A 20,559-nucleotide genomic window follows, 5' to 3' on the forward strand; every position below is an offset into this window, starting at 1 on the left:
AATTCTGCTGAGGCAATTTACCTTATGAGGGACAGAACTTGTAAGGCAGTGTTAGAGCCATGTAAGATATACATCACAGCATGTACGTATTTCATTACTGGCTTTAAGTAAAAGAAGGATCCTATGGCTTCTTGCAGAATTCTGTCTGCTCACAGTCCAGATATTTTTGTGCACATAACTCAGAAAAGTTATCTATGGTGTCTCATTTAAGTTTTTATTATTACGCAATATTCTTGGTTGGTGATGACACAGAGATTTCAACTAAGTGAGTCTTACACGGCTATCTGATGTTTAAATGAAAAGATATTTAGCCAAAAGATACTGAATGCATAGAAGAATATATGTGACAGAAAGGACACGTAGGAACTTACCTTCCGAGCCTTTCTTTTACATAACTGATGCAATTAATTTCTAGGTGCTGACTCATTTATTCCCAATCCTGATCTATTCCTGCTATCAGTCATGTGGCCTGTTTTATGTCCTATTTAATGAAGCCTTTTAATGGGAATTAGAGAATTCATAATCTCTTTAAGTTCAACTGGTGACTTCCCATGCTTCCAACAGGCTACATAAATCAGTGTATTTTCTAAAACCTGCTTCTAAAAGCTTTAATCATGCAATAAGACGTAAACGGCCCTCACAAATGATGCAATTTCTTACGTTAAGCTGTACTGAGAGACAAACATTTCAGAATTTGTTACAAAACAAAGTAAAGGCTGAAGAGCAGCATTTTCCTCTGAGATAGTCCTGACGGAAAATATCTTTCACTAGTTTATTAAATAGGTTTACCATTAAACCAATCCTATAATACTCACTGACAGAAAACTGCACCAACTCAAAAGTGTGAAAGTAAATGGTGAGTTTTAAGCACTATGAACTCCTGCAGGCACATTCTCCTACTGCTTTCACTCAAGCCCACTGGAAACAGGTTAATGCTAAAGCCAAATAACTCAATCAAACTGAAACCAGAGTGGCTTTGCACTGACTTCACCCAAACAGCCCTGTGTCTGTGTGAACAAAACCTGCCTGTTATGTCTAGTCTCCACAGCAAGTCCAGATGTAGATGGACCTTCTGTTTGTTTTGCTAAGCATTTAATTGCAATTTAAACCTGACTTATGCCAGTTTGGTTTAACCAAGGCACAGAGTGGTTTGAAGACTGGCTGATACACAGAGTCCGACGGAGGCACAGAACACAGAGCCACCTTCACCCTGCCAAACTCATTTTTAGACGTGATCAAGAACACAGCCATCGCCCTGTACATTTTCTTGACATCAATAAGCAAGAGGGGGATTTCTTAATGGTAAAAGCTTTGTGAAAACAACTGAACTATTTTTTCTTTTTAAATTAGGGAGAAAAGCAGAGCACTGCAGAATGAAAAACTCCAAAATATCCATTAAAGAGGAAGTTTTGGAACAAACACCCTTTGCTAGCCTTCCTATTATTCCTGTTGGTACCTTTATTTTGCACTCCAAAAGAATGTTTCCTAGAGTTCTTTCAATGTTTTCAAGTTTTATCTTAAAGATTTAAAAGACTTTTGTAAAGACTTTGATTTACTTCTTTTGGTATTTCACCTTCTCCCTCTGACTTTGCCTTCATTAAGTATTTTGGGCTGTATTCTCCTTATCAGACTCGATCTGTTGGTTATGTTTGATTTGGATATTAATCCGTTTCTGTCTGGCAGGGAACCCGGGAACAGCACTGATGACAGTTTTGAAGAGGAGGGTTAGGAGAAGCAATGCAGCGGTGTCACTGTTCAAACGCAGGCACACTGCAGAGTCTGAAATGCTACCCGTATCTAGAACGTAATAATGAAATTATCAGCTGTTTTGCTGCTATGAAAAAAACAAAATATCTGACAATCATCTCATTAAACAAGTAACACAAGCTAAAAACATTGCAGGTTTCTTGGATGCCCTCTTTGTGCTTTTTAAAACAGTACCTACTGGCCAGAAGAACAGCTCAGCAACAAAGGTCTTCAGGCAATATCCAAGATATGGAAATCATGGAAACACATCTTCAAATCCAGCATATTATCAAAGCTGACAGTACTATATTCATCAGCTTATACAAAACCTGGAAGAAATCTGATTTCTCTCCCCGTTATGGGTCATATGCACATTTAAGAGTAGCTCAGCTGGCAGAGAAGCTTTGAAATTATTACATTCTTTTGGGAGTTAATTCAGAACTTTTAATTTCAAATAATAAAGCCATGCCAAAGACACTCAATCCAATCAACCTTTTACAGGATAAGACTAGTTGGTTTTTATTTTGGCAGTGCCAATACAAAAAATATGAACAATATTAAACAAAATCTTCCAGTCCCAGTTCCCCGCTCTCCTCTGCAACACTTAATGCAAAGAATATGCTTTTATTATTTATATTTGAATACTTTAGGTGAAAGTCTCTAGTTAAATAAAGAGTTTTAGAACCCTAATTACTAAAACCAGAGACATGCTCATATTTCTTCTGGTTTCAAATATGTAGAATGAAATTCAATTTCAGAGAGAGGCATGGTGCCAGCAAATTATACACTTTCATTAGCAGGGTGGGAAAAAAGGCAGGGCTAATGTACAAAAGAATAGGGTGCAGCACTCAAACAGAAAACCCAGTGTTCTTTCGGCGTTTACTCAAATATGTTATCATATCGAGGAACGCCACTAATGTAAAATCACATACCAGCTTGATCACAGCCTTTTTAATTAGGTTACCACCGAAATATTGACCACTTCGTTATTGACACCACTCTTATTACTATTACTCAGAATACAATTCATACACTTGATTTCACTCACACGTCAGCACAGTGTCACTCCCTCTAGCGGGTAAGAAACACAGCTTATACTCACAACCTGCATTTTCACACAAGGGAGTACTGCAGCCACACCAAAAGCAATAGCCCTGCCTAGAGTGCAAGTCTTCCATCACAGCTGGAAAGAGAACCATTATTTCACTCTGACTACTAGAAAAAGCGTTTTTCCTAACCCAGTTGTTTGGTTTTGCTTCCTCACGTTTCCAATGGTCAAAAAAAGACTGACGTACAATGAATGTAAATACTGTGACAGCAAGAAATGTGTTTATTTCCAGGTTGGTTCCACGTCGAGCGGCACGGCAGTTCCAGTTCTCAGCTCAACAGCAAGCTTTGCCTGCCATCAATTATTTTCACAAATCTGACTCTTCCTTTGCATACACTGGCTACACGCTCAACTATAGTATTAAAAATAGTATTAAAATCCTGTGTCTTTTCATGCCAAATAATTTGATTACCCTATTTCATTTGAATACTTGCTTGACAAACCCAGCCCTGGAAACACTAAGTCACGGCCTAATGCTTACAAGAAGTCTCTCAGCAAATCTTAACACAGAACTACATACAGGAAAGAAAGACAAATAAAACTCAACCATTTATGTGGATTTTTTTTGACTGTTACATATAAAATCTGTATAGTTAACAGAACTATAGAACACTGCCAATAGGAAAACAAAACAGGAAGAACTGGTCAGTACAAAAGAACTTGTTATATGCTTTTTTCTGTTTTTTTCTGTATGTGTTGCCTTCTATTGTATTATTACCTCCTAATACACATACCTCCAAAGAAGTTGGCTAAAGAAAGCCAGCAGAAGTTTGCTGCAAATGATGCTACTAATTTTTAAAAATAGGAATGACTTTCAACTGACAGATATTTCAGTCTTTCTAATTGATTTAAGTTGCAACCTGATCCTAAGCCATGAGATGCCTTAAGCAAAGAAGAGCCGCTCTCATTTACAGCAAATTAAGGTACTCACTAGTTCCCAAACTGTGACTCTTAACATACCAAATCAAAACTTCATCTGAAATAATTCGATCGGTTTTAGATTATTGTAATTTAGACCAATGAGTAAACAGTCCACTGAGTCCCACTGTAGGGAAAACAACTGGTGATTACGTTACTTGAACAACTGTCACCAGAACAAAACTGTTAAGTAACACATATCTAATAAAATGACATTTTACAAAAAGACAAAGGCATATATTTTCCACCAAATCTAATGCTGCTGTCATCAACAACTCAACAAAAGCTACAGCTACCTAAAATGGAAATGAAAATGTAATGTATGGAAATATTCTCTTATAAAATCTCCTTAGGCTTCACATGTATTAATGTATTAGTTTGCAAACATTAAGATCAAAGGCAAAGCAACAAATACATCCTAAAAAGTTTTTAGTCAGATTTTTATTAACGATATACAAGTAGCAAGGCATAAAAAATTAATATGTTCAAGCCTTGAAATGTCAAGTGTAACGATCTCTAGCTCTGCTTACCTCCTTTGCTTTTTGTTTCAGCCTAGCTTGCTCCGGGTCTTCTTGCCTCGAGCGACTCTACATGTTTAAAAAAAAATGGGGAAAAAAGGTTAACAGATGGTTTAAGAACCCCTCATCTGTTGCAGTAAGTTAAAAATAGCAAAGAAAGGGGAACAGGATCCAAGGTGTCAGAGATGGGATGCTTAAATTCACAGAAGTGCAATTTCAAACCCGTAGGCCTCACCCAAAAGACTGTTAAATATTCAGCTGTGAAAAAGATCTACTCTAGATTTAAACTAAAAAAAAACCTCAAATCCTGTTTTTGTCAACGCCAAAGTTTCCATACAGCTTTATATTTCAATTATTTAATACAAACAAATTTAAGCATCTGAGAGCGAAAGATTCTGATTTAAATTCCCTACAGTCACTGATTTTAAAATAATTTACTGTTTGCAACTAAGCTTTTACTCAGCTGTTGGTAGAGAACATGGGGAAAAAGTTGTAAAGTCACCTCCCAAGCAGTGAATCTTCATAGTAAAGATGTTAAAATCTGTATGAGTACGGCACAGAAACCCACAGAAGTTCAATTCCATCATGCGCTACTAATATTAACTTTTGAAACTGAAGAAATATCGCCAAATGGCAATTTTGTATTTTCCTTCAAACTCCACTAAGAAAAGCTGTTTAACTGCAATAACAACCCATAACAATACAATTCTTCAGACTGTTTCATAACCATACATTAAAACTGCATTCTTATTTGTGCTCACTAAGCATCCTCAAATACATTCAAAACTCAAGGGGTAGATAAGATATGCATTATACTTTAATTGGATGATTGGTCCGTATTCAGAAAAGGTTGCGTGAAAAGCTGCAATAAGCTGCAATAAAACTTTCAATATCCACAGAAAATTGTTGTTCCCGACACCTGAAAGATGTAATTGTTTTATTCTGTTATTTCTTCAAGATTTAAAGTGATATCATGTACACAACTCCTAAAGGAATATCTTATGTTCTCTCCCATCTGACTGTCTCTGCCTCCTCCCACGCTGAATGCAGACCTGAAAGTGTATCAACTCACAAACTTAGATTTGCTCAGTTTTTTTCCCCATTGTTTGAATTTTTCATAACATCTTCTGTTCAGAAGTTAAAAATCCATGATGCAAATGAAAGGGAGAGAGGTTTTAAGCGTAAGGGGACGTAATGTTGTTAATGCACCCAGAGAGAGCTTTGACCACCATCTGGCAGACAGGGCACCCACCACTCTGAATTCCTCTATCCTTTTCCCTGTTGTTTTAAACTGGGATTAATATTTCATCTAACACAGCACATAAACAGATTCATAGAGTAGTTTGGGTTGGAAGGGATCTTAAAGATCATCCAGTTCCAACTCCCTGTCATTGGCAGGGACACTGCTCTGCTCCCTTGTCCCCGAGGACTGTGTCCCAGGGAGTCCTACCGACTAACTCCTTGAAGAGCTGGAAGTCTGCTTTCCTGAAATTTAGGGTCCTGACATGCTCCTCGCTTGCCCCATATCAGGACCTTGAACTCCACCGGCGCGTGGTCACTGCAGCCCCGGCTGCCTCCAATCCTGATGTCACCGATGAGCTCACGTGTATTAGTGACCATCAGGTGAGTACTGCAGCCCCTCAGGTGGGGGTTTCTATTAGCTCAGTTAAGAAATTACCTTCAGTGCACTCACACACAGAACAAACTGATGACAAAGCAGGGCCAAATTAAACAAGAATAAGATTTTTAGAAGATGTGCTTGACTCTTCCACTGTGCGCTTCAGCTTCAGCTTCTGGCACCACCTACCAGTGATTTTGTGCCCATTAGCATAAAAGGCAGTCTGGCAGGATAGCGTCTGGAGGAAAGTAAGGAGAAATTAAAATCTGGAGAGAGCTAATGACCGAATTAGACTCCTGTGTTGTAGTTACATCAACCAAGAATGAAACTCCAGCTTAACATAGGCTGTGATTTCCCTCTAACTGCTGCAGTCAGACAAAACAAAAAAAGTAGATATCGATCTAATTAATGTTTAATGAACAAAAAGGCATTTCATGAAACACGCGGATCTGCCAAAGTGCTGGGACTGTACTCAGTAGGGCAACTACTAAAAACTCAACTATACTTATACCTATTAGGGCAAAAATAACAGCCAAAAACCCTCATTCAATGAGCTGCTTCTCTAGGAGATGGAGCTTGGGAAGTATGTATGAACCGAGCTGAATTAGGGCCTTGTTTGTCACTTTGTGATGACAGTTCAATCATTTTGTGCCTCAGTTTCTCCGGTATGATGTATGGAAAATCATATTTAGCCCGTTCGTGGGTTTTGATGATAAATTTATAAACGTACAATGAAATTCTATTGCCTTCTGAGTTTCGCAGTGAAAGCGGGACAGAAATACAAAGTGTTGTGATACTGCTGTATGAAGCTGAATAATTTGCCAAATGCAAAGTACAAGTTAAAAGCGCTTCAGCTTAAGGAGAAAGCAGAGTGTCCTGGGAGAATCAGCCCAGACTTCTAATATTGTTACCAAGTTTCCACAAGAAAGTGAGAGAATCCTGGAAAACATACCAGATCTACAGCGCGTTTGGGGACAGTCAGGGGAAAAAAAAAAGCAACAGATGCAAAGTAACATTGCGATTCCTGGACTCCGAGCGAAGGAAAAACTCCGAAAGTGCTACAGATTAAAAAGAACAGATTTAGAAGTTGTAGATCTGGAGTTGAGGATAATCTGAAAGCGCAGACCCCCAAAAGCAGGGGGAAAAAGCAGAGATCTGCTCTGTGTAAACCTCCTGCTCATTCACAATAGATAAACAATGACAATTACTACAGAGGTGAAAACAGGTCCTCAACTCCTGCCTGGTACCAAAGACAGGGAATTTTTTAGTAATAAGGATTTAAAAAGTCATGTTAGATATCTAAACCCAGATTGACGGTGAAGGTGGAACTATTTTCACATTCAGGATAACACAATGAGTTGCTACTTATTCCTTGAACTCACACCAAACGGCCTTTCCAGGGAGCTCGTTTCAGACACACAGAATTCCAGCTTTACAGTGGATGCGTCATTATTGGGATACGTAACACTAACAAAATTAAGGAATTTAACTGTTATATTCTGGTTCTTGGTGTGTTTGGATAAATAAATAGGTTTTTTTAATAAGCAGATTATCAAGACTAAAGCACCTTCCTGCTGACTGCTGTGTCCGTCTGCAAATGAGTTAAGCTTCAGAAATGAAATCAGCAGCATGTGGAGGCTAAAATATGCTAAAGGAAAAAGCAAAAAAAGTATCACCATGGACTATTTTGTAAATACTTCACTTTGCAAGCTAACAAATTATGAAAGGCTTCTTCAGTGCCAATGCAACACAGATTAAAGCAAATATAAGCAATGAAAATGTCAGGCTTAATAGAGGTGCCTAGATAAGCTTTAAAAATGTCACTGGCTTCTCTTTCCACTCCATTCCACATGTGAACATCTTTTCCTTCCTCTCAAGTTTAAACAATTTTGCTGCTGCTCAGCTCTCATGGTGCTTCTTTATCTCTCAGCATTTTTACTGATCAATTATTTGAATATTTTACACTTATTTTCATCAACCTATTGCCTTCCTAGCATTTTTTTTAAGGCCAGTTTAAATTGTTTCTTGGAAGTCATCTCACATTTTTGGGTTTGCCTTCCTTTCTCCCTTCCCTCTAATATCCAAATCTTAATACACTGCATCTCAACTGTTTGGTGAAACGCGTTTCCAAAATCTTTTAACGCCCCAATGCCTCTAAAGCTTCCCACCCATCGCAGAACCGCCCAGCTCAACCACTTTCAAGGAGTTCATCTCAGCGCCTTTCCCTTCGCCCTTCTATTCTTCATATCTAGATCTGTAAGCAGAGAAATCTGGGTTTACGTAATATATTTTCATGTCGGTGAATAAACACCTTCAGAAGCAAGCCAGCTTCCCATAGTAATCGTAGAGAAACCCAGGACTGATCCTAACCAGATAATACATCTTCAAATACATGAAATGCTGTCTCCTACCGAGCACTTATCCACCAAACCAGGCTAGGTAACATTGCTCCCAAACTACTTTTATTAGACCAGACAGCCTGATATTTTAATTGTTCAGAATGAAAGTGCTTTGTGCTCCAGAACTTGCTATCTTATTTATCGGCAAACTGCATAGATCACATGAGGTCTATGGAAATATTGGACTTTCAAAGTATGAAAAGCAGCACATGTTAAATGCGTATTCAAAACACATTAGAAATACGGGGTTTCATTTACATGTTAGCGAACTCCCTAATGTTCCAAACCTCAGCTTTTCCCTTTGTCTGTGTTAAAGAAGAATGTCACAAAAACAGACATCTAATTACATACATAACAGCGTGGTTTTAGGAAGGGGGTTTTGCATTTCACAGAACTGTCTTAAAATTAGAAAACAACAGTATTTTTTAAACACTTAGGATATCTACAACTCACGTAATACTGCAATATATGCAACAACTGTTTAGAATTGGAGGATGTCCCGCGTCTGTGCGGATGGGCAGACCAAGAGGCCTGCCGCTGTATTTAATGATAACCATTAGTCAGTATTTTGTTCTTATTTCTAACGTCAAAGCTGCACTGTTGTTACATTTTTGTCCCTGTAACAATATTTTCTCTTAGATTTACAATAACTTTCAAGTCCCAGCTTGTTAAATCTGTGTTAGAAAATGTCTCACACGGTGTCTCCTCCTACACGTCTCCTGCACTGAGCAATATCTGATCCCAGTTAAGGCACTTACAGCTCTATTCCCCCTTCCCAATCCATATACTGGGAGTCTTTAATGCTTCAAATTCATCTTTTTTCATTAAATAAAGTTAAGAGTCACAACTGCAGGTGCTGTGCTATTGAGAGCCACTGCTGTGCCAACAGTTTCAATTTGAAACCTATTTTTCCCCATTGATGACATTAGAACTTCACCCACGGCTGTACCAGCTTATAACTTTCACTTTTAATTAAAGAAATTAAATTGGCAACATGAAACACTTTGCTTTCACATTAGCTTTGTTAATAAAAAGTGAAAGTTAAAAGCAGCATAGCTGAGGGTAAAACCCTATTCAGAGCTATGACCACCGTGAGGCGGAATGCGAGAGCACAGGTCTAAAAAAAGATTTATTTTAAAATCGTTAAAATTGAAATAACAAATTTCTACGAATTCAGAAAACTATCTCAACAAAATAATTCCCTCTTTGCTTTCCTCTCATCAGAAGTGAGTGATAAGTTTCCGTCAGGGCGCTTCATCTCGCAGAAAGCCGAGTTACATCCCCAGTACTCTCAGAAGAGAGGGGAAGGATTAAATTGGCGTGACGAAGGACTCAGGCCCTTCAACAGGCTGCGGGTGTGAGGAAATCTGCATTGCCAAATTCCAATGATCTCTCCCCAATGAAAAAAAAACTTTAACCTATAGCACTATAAAATCACTACCATCCATAAATACTTACTATCTTCGCACACAACACTAAATCTGATTCTCCATTTACTTGTGCAATTATTCTTTGTGTAGAATACATCTTACTCCTGAGATAGTTGTATTTAATACCTCAAAATGTGACAAGCTTGTGCGACTACGACTCAAAATATTAGACTAATAGAATGTCCATATTGGAAATTAATTTTAAAAATTGATTTTATGATAAGCTTTTATATAGCCAGCTTGAGTAGATAAATTAACACAGTAATTTTAACACAATCCACTTTATTACAGACTGTATCACCGAAATATCATTCATTGATTTTCTGAAAACAAGGACAACCCCAAGCTGCACCTTTACGGTAGACAGCAGCATTCTCTCCAAAGCACAATTCAGAAATTAAACCAACCAATCAAAAAAATTACCTACAAAGTCCTGTTCTTCCTGCTGCCAGAAATATTCCCATTTTCACCCCAGAAGCAGCATCTCATTCGATCCAACACACGCAACCTGCGTTTTGCCAAGTTTTTGAAAGTAGCAAGAACCCATTTTTAACAAGAGCAAAACCTGTGCTTTGTTTTTTTCCTTTTTCAGAAAGTCCCTCCACCACACACCATGTCAACTGCAAAGGTAAATTCCTCAAGCGATTTTTGTTTGGCTTTTGACCTTTCTGCAGGCAGAAGACTTTCCTCAGCTCTTCTTGAGATGCCCCATATCAGCCACCAAACACCCTGTATTTCTGCCAAGCTGTTCTCTCTCACTTTCTGGTTATGAAGCTGATTCATTATTTTCATTAAGCTAATTTCTTCCAACCAAATAGAGGAAGAACTGGCAATTACCTGAAGACTGGCAGGAATCAATTAAATAAAGCCTTATACAGAGGTGCCCAGAACCCCAACTGAGGGACACGGTATTTAAATTGAAATAAACAATTGAACAAAACTACTTTTTAAACAAAAGTCTAGAAATTCAAAAAGTAAAGAAACCTCAAAATCTTCAAGAAATAAAGTAAAAAGCCTCAAAAAAATCCATAACAATTTGCTGAATTGTGTTTAAATACCAGCAGTGTAGGCTAAGGTTTTCATATTGCACAGAACTTTGGCACAGATTAAATTTCAAAGGCAATTGTGAGAATGATTTCACCAAGTTATTTTCAAAATGTTAGCCATTGTGTCCTGTATTCCCCAGAACTCATCAAATTTGGAGCTGAATCTTGAAAACGCAGGAGCATTCCAGCCAAGTAGAGCTGGAGTCACCAGAGATAAGAAAGTGTGACTTCATGAACTACAGGTGCGATGCCACAACTAAAATATCTTCTTGTTATAAGAAGCAAAATGTAATTAGATTTAATGAAATTAAATAACTGTTTGAAGACTATGAATTGTTGCATAATTATAAAAAACAATAAGCCAGCTACCTTGGCAGCCTTTAGCAAGATTTCCCTCTCTTGTTCATCTTTCCTTTGCTTTTCTAAGCGCTCCAGCTGTTCAAAAAACTTCAGCTGGGATCGGACATCTGTAGCTTGTTCGTACCATTCATCATCCTGCAAAGTAAGAACAATGCTTTACCAAAACATGCATTTTCGTAGAGACTGTGCATTTAAAGAAGACTATAAATGTTACACATTAAAATCTTTCCATTGTCCTAACAATAAAAAAAAAAAAATCTTTTCTTTTATTACTTTTTTAAGAGCTTGCAAGAAAAAAGCCCGGCTATGGTTAATAATACGGCTAGAACCTGATTATTTAATTAATATCTAAGCAAATTAAAAGAAACAAGGATTGATTTATCAACACTAGCGACATTAAAAGTTAAAAAAAATAAGCCCAACAGACTTACTGATTAAAAATCTCTAAGATGCTTAACTTTCTTACTGAACAATCCCAGATACGGGAGCTAAGCCTGGTTATAAACTGCAGCTCCTGTATTTGTACTCACCTTGAACCAGTAACACACATGATCAAGACATAAAAGCATTAAAAGCTAAACGTGTAGTTTAAAATAAGCCTCTAATTACAATTCAAATAGAAGAACTTTATAACAACTAAGAGCGTGCAAGCTTTCCTCGTACCCAACAGACAGGAGGGGTTTACGTCACAAGCCGCACAGAGAACACTTAGAAAGTCAAAAAAATAAGTGATCCATATTACACTTCCATCTCATTTATCTGCTCAATATTTTCTTTTTTGACTGCGATGCATGAGATCAAAGAAAACCATTAATCAAAAAATATATGGAAGACGAGGAAAATGCTATGGTTCAATCAGAGACAATGCTAATTTTTTTCTTAAGAATCTGTTAAGATATTATTTTAAATACATCCGTGGTTCAACACGGACTAAGCAACGTGTTTTGTTCTCGGACATCATCCTAGGGAGAGGTAAGGAGAGATTTTACACTGATGGAGCTGATGAAGAATATTGGAAAGAAGGATTCCTGTATGTTGGAGCAGTTTTGATCCAACCAAGGGATTTCTTGGTCAAACAAAGAGACCTCAAGAACACGCGGCGTTAGTTGCAACCCATGAGCAGGAACAGCTGACAGATGCTCCATAACTCATGGACACTTGAGACAGAAGCATGAAAACACAACTCTACCACCAAATTCCATCACAGAGGAAGAAGACAGATCTGGCAAGCAGTGCCATCAACCCACCACTTTCAATTTGCTGAGACAAACAAACCTGCAATTAACACAGGCTTTGCACACAGAGCAAACACAAAACACCTACCATGTGCTAAGACAAAGAGACGCCTCACTGCACGGCTCTGTAACTTACCAGCCCTTCCTTGGCACACTTACTTTGTACGATTCCATTCGGTGCTGGGTTATCACCGTTACTTTTTCTATCACTGTTCTTAATCTGTTTTGTGTTGCATGGGAAATAAAAGTAACGACCTCAGCTGGCACATCAGTAATTCCTAGTTTTTTAGCTAAAGTAAAAAACAAAACAAAACAGAATTAGCTTATTCCCCACAAAAACCCCAAACCTCTAAAGAACATACAGTCATAGCTTCGTTTTTCTGAGCAGCAAAATCCATGACAGTGAGTGAGACACTCATGACCCCCTGACAAGAAGTGTGACTGCACTGTAAAGCTTGAAAGAGAAATTGGAGCACATTTTTTTATCATTTAGAAAACATTTAAGAGCTTTACTGACATTTATCCCAATATTTTAAAACAAACATAACAGAGTATGGGACAACTGGAGTTCTCAGTTGTTCTACACAAGGAAGAGCAGTTCCTTTACTCTCAGAAGCACCAGTACAGATTCATTTCAGTGTTGATGAGACAACGTTGCAGCCCAAACCATATCGGTGCATACTTTAGTGTACACTATTGGCATCGAACTGATAACAAAAATTCCTTAGGAAAAAAATCCCTGTTAATTGAATGAGGAAATAAAGTCATACAAACAACAATTATTTAAAACCACCAGTTTTTAAATAAAAGCCATTTCACTTGGATAGCTGATACTTTGTGCTGAGTTTATACAACAAGCAACCACTCTACAGCCCAATGTAGCAATATATTAAAAAAAAAAAAACTTAAGCTACAGATACAAGAATAAAGACAACACTTAAGCAATCCTAAATTCATCGAAATCATTCCTAAGTACTGGATATAAATTTGTAGATACACGAGCATGTGCACTAACCCAAGCGATACAAAGCCATGTACACGAGTAACCCCAGCAGGACAGTCTTCTTGATAGAAAACTCCGCACACACACAGATGTATATTTTATAGACGTAAAAAAATCAGTGGCTGCATTTTTGATGGATTATTGGATCTGACCCACCATAAGAGAGTAAGGACTCTGATTCCACTGAATCAGTTTTCCATTGAATGAACACAAGACTTCATAAAATGTTTGTGAGTATGTTTGTTCGTGATGCGTTAACGGGTATGCAAATCACTACAGGAAATTGGTTTGAGAGTATTTTGGAAAGCCTTTACTGAATGGCTGATTTCAGAACTCATCTTCGTTTGCGGGAGGGGCCCCTGAGCGAATACAAACCTGAGTGGCTTACAAATGAGTGTTTGTTTCACGAGGCATTCCTATCTTTTCCTGGCCAAATTCAAGAGCAAGAAACCATCACACGTCCAAAAAATGAAGACGAACAAGTGAGCAGTGGTCTTACATGGATGTGCACTTCTGTTATTTTAATGATGTGATCTGAGCCAAAGTGGCAGCGTTCAGCATCACCCTGGGCTTCTGTCAGGGCTGGGCTGGGGCCGCTCAATCACGGCGCGGGCAGGCTGGCTGCACCGTCGGCAGAGGGCACTGCACCGGCCCTGCCCGCAGTGGCAACTGCTCCGCGTTCTGGCCCTCCATATGGCCCTTTCCACTGGTTCTGCACTAAGCCGTGCGAAAAAGATGATATTTCCGTCAGCTCTCCCTCGCCTCGGCTCATCCTCATGTTTTTTTTTGATCTGCAGCGTCTATTTAAATGTATATTTTATTACATCACCACCGTACATCATTCCCATGCTTCCCAGAGCTGAATTCTCTAGGTCATATATTTCTGATATTAATTTTTTTAATGATTCTTTGAAGTCGTTATCTCTCAAACTAACTTAAACCATCACCGACTCCATATTGTGCATGTTACCTTAAGGATTTTAGCAAGAGGTATATGTGCTTTTTAACTGATGTCTGCTTTATCGCTAAAAAAAAAATTAAATCTTTCTTGGCGGCCAATTTGTCGTCTGTAATAGAGATGGAACTCGGCTGAGGTTGCTGAAAGCTGAACTTATAATGGAAAGCAGACATAGGCATTAAGATCCCAACGCTGCAACTGTTACTCATGCAAATTAAGTCCTTGAAGTCAGCAGGACTATTCATATTGGTAGGAGCTATTTGTGCAAGTCAGGCGTACAATATCAAGACCTCTCTGAACACGCACCATTTTACTATGCAAACGCGTGTAAGCAAAGCTATCAATCAAAAAAAGCCAATCCGAAAGATAAAATGCAAGGAAGAAGAGAAATTAATTAACTAGTATCCAGAAAAGAGGTCTGAGATGGAAAATGCTCCCGAGTACTCTTGGGAAGGGTATGAATGAATAATTGTTAAAATAGTAATTCTTTGAATTTCAGCAGTGTAACCACAGCCACACAGCTTCCTGAGCTTCCTGAGCTCCCTGAGCTTCCTGAACACACACACACAAATGTGCCATAAAAAAAAAACCCTATCATAATCTTGATGTTCTCACAACAAATGTTTTCCTAATTGTAACAACTTTTGTTCTAAGTAAATTCAACCATTATATACGGCTTGTTCTGCCTATTCAACTCTTTAGAAATACATTCAAAATCAATCACAGAACCATAAAATCATGGAATGGTTTGGGATGGAAAGGGCCTTAGAGATCATTCAGTGCCAACACCCCTGCCACGGGCACCTTCCACCGGATCAGGCTGCTCAACCTGGACTTGAATACCTCCAGGGACGGAGCAGGCACAACTTCTCTGGGCAACCTGGGTGGCTGGGAAACATTTCTTCCTAAAATCTAACCTAAACCTCTCTCTTTAAGCTTAAAACCGTTACCCCTCACCCTATACATAGTCCCTCCTCCCCCATAATTAAAAGGCCAATCACTGAGGTGTCTCACTCAGCACCCATTCTGCAGAACATGGTCAGTTTTGGGTCACTCAGTATGAGGAAGACTTGGAAAAACTTGAGTCTAGTGAAAAGCCCCCAAGTCAGTTATGGGGTGGGAGCATTTGACCTACATGAGGAGAACCTGAGGGTTCTTTATTCTGGAGAAGAGAAGGCTTAGGGAAGAGATACTGAGAAGATGGAGCCAGAAGAAGATGTCTTTACTGAAGATCTTTACTGTCTTTACTTTACTGAAGATGTCTGGAAGAAGAATGAGAAATAAATTAATAAAATGAAACAGCAGAAGTTCTGACGGGATAAAAAATTCTTCATTATGAAGATAATTTAAGTACCGGAAAACTTTGCATAAAGAAGTTGTAGACTCTCCCACCTTCCAGGTTTTTAAGACTCAGCCAAACAACGCCCTGAGCACTCTTGTCTGAATTCAGTGTTGACCCAGCTTCGAGCAAGAGGTTGGACAAGATGACCACTCAAGTTCTCTTCCAACCTGAGCAATTCCATAACTCCTGTCCTCCTGCGTAGCTTCAGCTTCCTCCCACATTCCTTATTACGGCACAACACCCTCAGTTCCCTCACACACCCAGGGTCACTGCCTGGCATGTCTCCCAGTCCGTACTTGTCCAGCTGGGCAAAGCCAGCTCATGCCAAGGAGAGCTTGGCTGCTCTGTACAGGAGAGCCAACAAGCAGCCACCCAGACAGAAGAGCAAAGAAAGAGAAAATTAGTTGCTTTCCCCCTCAAGTAGGACACATAGAGGGGCCACCTAGCTGCTGATCTATCAATGGATTCAAAAGCTACCTAAAGAGAGAGAGGAAGGCAAACAGACTGTTCAATCACTTAAGGCCAGCTTGTTTTGGAAAACAGGCTAAGGAAGAAAGAACACAAAACAAATTTCCCCCAGAATGAAGTAGCATCAAGAAATCAGACTACAAAAAGACAAAGAGATAAATTTTTTAGAAGTCAGCTTGTCATTCATCATGTGTGGAGGCATCATCATGTTGTCCCTGCTCTAAATGACAGCAGTCAAAATCCTGCTAGCATAGCACGTTGGAAGCAGGGTGCATTCCAAAGCCCTGGACATACACTACATGAACATTTGGCACATTACTTAAATACTTGGATTGTACTTGGGGCGAGGATGGGAAAAATGAGCCCTGAAACAACAATCTCACCACACATGGAAAGGCTGGCTTCCTTATACTTTCATAAATAGTGCCATGAACCCCTGTATTGATCCACTGACCTAAGAAAAGTTCCAATATCATTGCTTAAAGATTTTCTTTTTTGCTTTCCGCTACTCAGAACAAGCGCCAAGTAGAAACTGAATCTATGCAAAGGGCTGGAAACTGTTCATTTTCGTATGTTTCTACATTAAAGCCTTAGTATCTTTTTCTTCACTGCTACTCCCCCTGAGTTTCAGCCGCTCGCAGTTATAAAATGCATGCCGGAATTCTGTCTGCCACCAAAGGTAAATAATATACGAGTCTAAATAGGAAATTCTCTAATTAAGATATTCTTCTAGTCTGCATAATTACTTTTCCCAGTTTTAATACGGAAAGGCTTCGTTTCCTATTGCAAGATCTCCTAGACTGATGACGATATGAGAAAAGAAACATAATTTATAGCTTTAAGAAATGTGTATATGCACATATAGGTATTCCATAACACTCTACATACTTAATTGTATCACAGAACACAAATATCCTCAATATATCATTCATCTTTCTGACCAAGTCCCTGAACAGTGGCTCCATCTACAGATATTTTTATTTAGGTCCTAGCACTCTAGATTCTGGTCTTGATTGCACCATCTGATCAATGCCATAAGAATTTGTAACATATACACGTACATTATGTACAGAAACGCAAAACCCAAAGAGAAAATTAAGATTAAACAATAAAAATAATTTATTTCTATCAAGAAGCTGCTACCACCTGTCTTTTATTAAAAAAAAAAAAAAGTTAAACTTGGTCCTGACTTTTAGGTGATCTCCCTAATGTGCTTTAAATTTTATAACGTGGCCACCCTAAGTTATAGCTTTATGACCAAAATTCTGTATTTCAAGCGGTAAGGAGCCACACGCTTAAAAGTAAAACAGCAAGAAATACGTAATTTGAAAAAGGTTGCCTGCTTTTAAATAATACATTTGTTAAATTTAGACATTTTTGATAACAAGTATATCCTTCAAGTCTGTGAAATTACTTTCCCAATGTAATTCTGAACTTTTCCTACAGCTATGATAAAAACATCATCAAGGATAACAACAAAAATGCAGCTGGAGCAAAGCAATGCTCCAAGCTATAATTTTAACCAATCTCCCCACTTGAATTTGAGTTTTTATATTTTGAAAGACAGAACTAAGGTCACATTCTTCATTCAAGTGTTCTTGCCAGATCTCTACTACACCAGAACCGTACAAGACTACGAAGAATTGATGACTGATCCCATGAACACTTCAATGGGACACAATCCTCAGAGGCATCAAGTGCTCCTCAAGCAATCAGTTGAGTCACACTATCCTATATGAAAAATATGAGGGATCACAAATTAACACCCCCAATATAAGCCAAACTCTAATCTCTGAAGCACTTACAGAACAACACAAGAAAGCTTGCCTACATATTAATCCTTAATTACACGTTTGGAACCTTTAATAGCAAACCATGGTTCAATCAGCATTTAATAAAGATATACAGGATATGAGACAGCATGCAAAGGAAATAAGCGCTGCAAATAAAATATATTCTAGTTAAAAGTTTGAGATATTGCAATAGAGTTTTTATAAAGTTAGAACTCGTATAGAAGTTCCAAAAACCTTGAGGGAAAAAACGTTCAGCAATATTATTCTGATATTGGCATACATGTCACTAGCAGAAGATTGTTTTTTCACGAACATAAAAGCACCTAAACCTTGTCATTGAAAACTTCCAGGTCCCAAGAAGTGAAAATTCTGAAGAGCGCTATTGTCTGCTTCGCTACCTGAAAGGTACTGGCTTTGCTGCACTTTAAAAGTTTAATTATATTTTATTGATCAAACAAACTGAAATAAATTGTAAGAAGAGCACTGTCCTATTTGAGAAACAGAAGAGAAATACTATCTTTGCTGATAGGCTTTCAAAGAATCAAAAAGTTACTTTAATAATTTATACTTTAAGAGGACTGACAGGATCGAGATCAAAGATTAAAAAAAATTACTTGTAAAACATTAGGTCTGACTCTGATTATTGATGTGATAAATTATTGAGTGCCTGTATAAAATTTCTTTATGTTCACACTTAAAACAGAAAAACCTTGAAGAACCGGTTTTAAACAGTTAAACAGCATCTGTTTAGGACTTGAATTTGTCTTGTCCTTCAACAGAAACATTGGGAGAGTACATAATCAGTCTCTATTTGCTCTAACCACAGGTCAGCCAGAACTGCAGAAAGCACACTCTGCTCTCATCTTAAAACCAGAAGCAACTTTTTATAGTTTAAACTCTCTGCATCAAACACTGGGCCAGGATGTAACTGGAACCAGACTCCTTCGGTCCAAGCCTCTTCTGCTGTTCCTGCTGCTTGCATACTACAAAATGGAAACAAATCACTCAAATCCATCCCCCTGGAATCTAGGACCCTCTTAGTTTAAACTTTTATTTAACCTCACTCAAGAGCATCAGTTCTAGAACAACACAACAAAGACTAATCCAATCGTACCTATATCCATATCCATCTATCCGTACTGCATCCCCACAGCACAGAAAGTACCAGGCTGTGTCTTGGGTTCCATCCCCAGTTTTAGGCTCAAGCCCCTTCATTCCTCTTTTATCCCAATAGAAGCTCCACGGTTTTACACCCCCCTGCCATCTTGCCCATCAGGGAAAGCAAAGCATTGGAAAAACTACCACTTAAATTTCTGCAGCCTCCCAAACTATGCAATTCTTTATTATCCATTTCATAAGCATAAGGGGAAAAGATGATTTTATAGTTCTGCTGTAGATGTCAGTAGTGAAACATTTAAAGCAGCTTAATCTCTGTAAACATACATGTAATTAAATACAAGATTATCAGTTGAGTGGTCACTGTTCAAGACTTAAGACTCCAGAAATACCTGTATAGGCTAACAGCTGAAAAACCAGGTGGAAAAGGGGAGAACAGCTCACCTTCCAAAATGAGAGCAGCAATACTGGCATGTCCTACGACACACCCCATGTGGTCTCTATAGAGAGCAGGTAACAAAACCAACAGAAAGCAACAGATGCTTAGTTTAACACTGTTCTATTAATAACTCTAAACGGAGTAATAGCATTCAATTATCAAGCTGACTAAACACGAATGGGAAACACTCTAAAGCACTAAGGGCCACTGGCACCCGAGAAGCCCTAAATGGCAATTACTGCACTTAGTTGTCTCAACCTGATCAGATGGGACTGAAGATCAGGGTACCTCTCCCATACACACTGTCCTCAGCCTACAAAGCCATCCATCGATGCTGCATCCATAGCACCATCGAAGGGAAAATCCCATCTTAATATTAAACTAGAGAATGGGGGATGGAACACAACAAAGGAAAAAAATGGAGGAGGTTGTTTGGGTACAAAATACCCTGGAGTTGTTCTGGGGGGGACTATCAGAGCCCCAGACAGACTTCACGTATTAAAAACTGAAGAAAAGGTTTCTTAAACAGTGATAGCGCAAACGACAAATCACTGGCTCTGATGATTAGAATTAGAGATTCCTAGGGGTATAAGATGACCCAGTGATCCCTGGCAAAAGAAACAGTAGGATAATTTTAGTTGTAATTTTCTGTCTTCAGTCCTTTAAAGAAAAGCTTCACTTTAAGGCTTACTTAACTAAATGCATAAATAATCTAATAAACGTTGACTTGCTATACTGTTAAGCCTGTCTGGTGCTGGAAGACAGGATGAAGAAAGGAGAAACCAAAGAACTTTAGTTGCTACCTTTACATAAACAGCCAATCCAAATGAAATTGTTTGAGCAGGCGCCTCCGAGGAACCTATAACCTGGAGTGTGTTTAGGGAAGCCACAGGCTAGGGAGTGTTTCCTGCGAAACTAGACAGAATCAATGCCAAGAGCTTTGAGATCTGGTAAACGATTCCCTCTAGCAGGTACAAACCAGCACCCCTCCGAAGGGGCAGATGGCCAAGATATATTCCATAGCTCCAAACCAGCCCTGAACTGGAATGGGAAAGATGCTGT

General features: G+C 38.6%; 1 protein-coding gene across 1 annotated transcript in view; it reads right to left on the minus strand.

Moving 5' to 3' along the window:
- The window catches only part of LOC128853516 (transcription initiation factor TFIID subunit 4-like), a 128,618-nt gene that overhangs the window by 61,764 nt on the left and 46,295 nt on the right, over positions 1 to 20,559 (minus strand). Inside the window, exons 11-13 of the mRNA XM_054079067.1 lie at positions 12,538 to 12,668; positions 11,153 to 11,278; positions 4,303 to 4,359 (exon numbers count right to left, since the gene is read on the minus strand). Of these exons, the coding sequence (XP_053935042.1) occupies positions 4,303 to 4,359; positions 11,153 to 11,278; positions 12,538 to 12,668 (314 nt within the window). The remainder of the gene's footprint in view (positions 1 to 4,302; positions 4,360 to 11,152; positions 11,279 to 12,537; positions 12,669 to 20,559) is intronic.

Source organism: Cuculus canorus, chromosome 13 (assembly GCF_017976375.1).
Source record: "Cuculus canorus isolate bCucCan1 chromosome 13, bCucCan1.pri, whole genome shotgun sequence".
In the NCBI taxonomy this organism is placed as follows: domain Eukaryota; kingdom Metazoa; phylum Chordata; class Aves; order Cuculiformes; family Cuculidae; genus Cuculus; species Cuculus canorus.